General features: G+C 50.2%; 1 protein-coding gene across 5 annotated transcripts in view; it reads left to right on the plus strand.

The window, feature by feature from the left end:
• The window catches only part of cntln (centlein, centrosomal protein), a 103,670-nt gene that overhangs the window by 60,395 nt on the left and 40,775 nt on the right, over positions 1-2,500 (plus strand). For 4 of the 5 annotated variants that reach the window (XR_008396362.1, XM_053679929.1, XM_053679931.1 and 1 more), the window contains exon 14: positions 454-570. The exons of the other annotated variant lie outside the window; for it this stretch is intronic. Coding sequence is in view for 3 of the 4 variants with exons in the window: in XM_053679929.1 (XP_053535904.1) it covers positions 454-570 (117 nt within the window). In the remaining variant the exon portion in view is untranslated. The remainder of the gene's footprint in view (positions 1-453; positions 571-2,500) is intronic. 5 annotated transcript variants of the gene reach the window in all.

Below are 2,500 nucleotides of genomic sequence, written 5' to 3' on the forward strand. Positions count from 1 at the left end.
CGCTGACGTCAGGATGTGAGGAGTCTCCAGTTCCAGTCCGTCCCAAAGGTGTTCAGTGGGGTTGAGGTCAGGGCTCTGTGCAGGACGCTCGAGTTCTTCCACCTTCTTCCAGCCTTCAGCTTTCATGGAGCTCGCACTTCCTGTGCAGTCCGTGTGCTGCTGGAACAGGGTTTGGAAACTGTAACGCTGCAGAGTGCAGAGATGTTCTACACAGGTGTGTGCTTCAGACTTTGTGGGAACAGTTCGGAGAAGAAGCACATATGGGCGTGATGGTCAGGGGTGCACATACATTTGGCCATATAGTGCTCAAAAAGTAATGATTGTATGTTTTCAGTTGTACTTGACTTTTATAACGATCAGCAGTTGTGTACCTACTGTTACTGATGAAGTAGTGATTGTGTGTGTGTGTGTGTGTGTGTGTGTGTGTGTGTGTGTGTGTGTGTGTGTGTGTAGACCAAAAGGCAGGACGAGGCGAGCTGAGCCATGGGAGCTCCGTCAGGAGAACAGCGATGCGGTTTGGAACGAGTTGGCCTTCTTTAAACGTGAGAACAAGAAGCTCCTTGCTGAGAAGTAAGTGTGTGTGTGTGTGTGTGTGTGTGTGTGTGTGTGTGTGTGTGTGTGTGTGTGTGTGTGTAAGAGATTAAATAACACAATTTAGTTAATGTTATTAATGGTGTGTGAGTTCTAAAAAACGATTTAAAAAATTGTCGGTCCTTAATCCTGTATCTGCAGCTGTGTGTGTGTGTGTGTGTGTGTGTGTGTGTGTGTGTGTGTGTGTTCTGCTGTCACCAGCAGTGTGTGTGTGTTTCTCCTGGTCTCTTGTTGTACGTATTAAAGTTTGAGACACACACACACACACACACACACACACACACACACTCTTCATTAACAGCTCCATCCTCCTCCCACACACCGTCATTAGCGTCTCGATCCTGCACCAGTGCTGCTTCCAAACTCACACATAAAGAAAAATTACATTATCCAGCCTCAAACTGTGTGTGTGTGTGTGTGTGTGTGTGTGTGTGTGTGTGAAGAGGCTTAGTTTTTCTGGCCGACGTTAATGATTAATGGTGATTTCAGGTGCTAATGATTAAGGGTTATCCCTTGCCAGCGACGGCACCTCTGTCTTCATGATCTGCCCTCCAGCAGGGGCAAACAAACATTAACAGATTACAGCGATTTGTGTAGCACGAAGAAGGCGAGGTTTCTCCACAGCATCGCCTTCTACGCCTTTCTGTTCCTCCTGAACACACATTTCTCTCACGTGGTGTTTTTTTTTCTTATCCAGAATCCAAAGAAGCTCTGAGCAGTTTTATAGAGTGCTCTCTAGAGAACCGTGTATTTCTGTGACAGTCTGTGAGTGTGAGTGTGTGTGTGTGTGTGTGTGTGTGTGTGTGTGTTAATTACCACCGCTCTTGTCTGCTGGAGGAGTCGTTCTTTGTTAGGCCGCCTAGGCTCTCTGCTTGCCAGGCCTCATTTGGTCTGTGCGGAGCTGAGGGGTCTAACCCTGCCAGCCAGCGTGGCCCGGCCCTCCCCTGTTTGATCTCTACCCCGGCCCGCTGTTCCAGGAACCCCCCCGTTCCCCCCCTGCCCTGTCCTCCTAATCCCAGCTGAGCTCATTATGATGTAGCCCGGCTGCCTGAGCTCGAGCTGTCCAAGCTAATTACGGCCTAGCGCTGGCCGCTGCCTGCTCAGGGCCCACTGATGCTGCTGATGGGGCTGGAGAACGGGGAGTCTGGAGTGGGGAAGGGGCACAGAAGTGCTGCTGTACCTGTGAGTTGGCCTACTGGGGCTGGAGAAGAAGGATACTGGGGGTGGGGAAGGGGTGCAGAATTGTTGCTGTACCTAAGACTTGGCCTACTGGGGCGAATAAGGCTGGAGAAGGGGATTCTGGGGGCAATGAAAGGCCACACGAGTGTTGTTGTACCTAAAAGCTGGCCTAGTAACGCTCCTAGGGCTGGAGAGGGAGATGCTTATATTCATAAGTTGCTCATAAGCTCATTAGTTCCTGTCTACACACTTGCACTTCTTTACTATATCGTATAGAGTATACAGGGCTGAGGCGGCCTGTTGGGGCGGCTAGATTCTGGGGCTAGAGAAGAGCCACCCTGGGATTTAGGAAGGATTAGTTGGGACGACAGACTTCAGCACTTCAGGAACTGGAGCTCAGTGATGGGGCTGGGGCTTGATTTTGGATCTGCAGTGGGACGGGGGTATTTAGTGCTAGTCACTCTAGAGGTTGTTGCGATAGAGTGATCATCTCGATTATTTATCAGGATTAAGGATTGAATTTAGGGACAGCATATTTTTATTGCACTTTCACCTTTAAATAAACAGACCGCTGCTCTCACCCCATGTTGTGCTACACTCCTGATCCTGTAATACGGGGGGGGGGGGGGGGGGGGGGGGGGGGGTACACAGCACACCTGTGCACAATCTGCAGTTTTTTCTGTTCAGCGTGGTGATGTTTAATGCCCCCGACAGCGTCTGTGGTCCCGTT

The sequence above is a fragment of the Ictalurus punctatus genome, chromosome 3, assembly GCF_001660625.3.
Source record: "Ictalurus punctatus breed USDA103 chromosome 3, Coco_2.0, whole genome shotgun sequence".
In the NCBI taxonomy this organism is placed as follows: domain Eukaryota; kingdom Metazoa; phylum Chordata; class Actinopteri; order Siluriformes; family Ictaluridae; genus Ictalurus; species Ictalurus punctatus.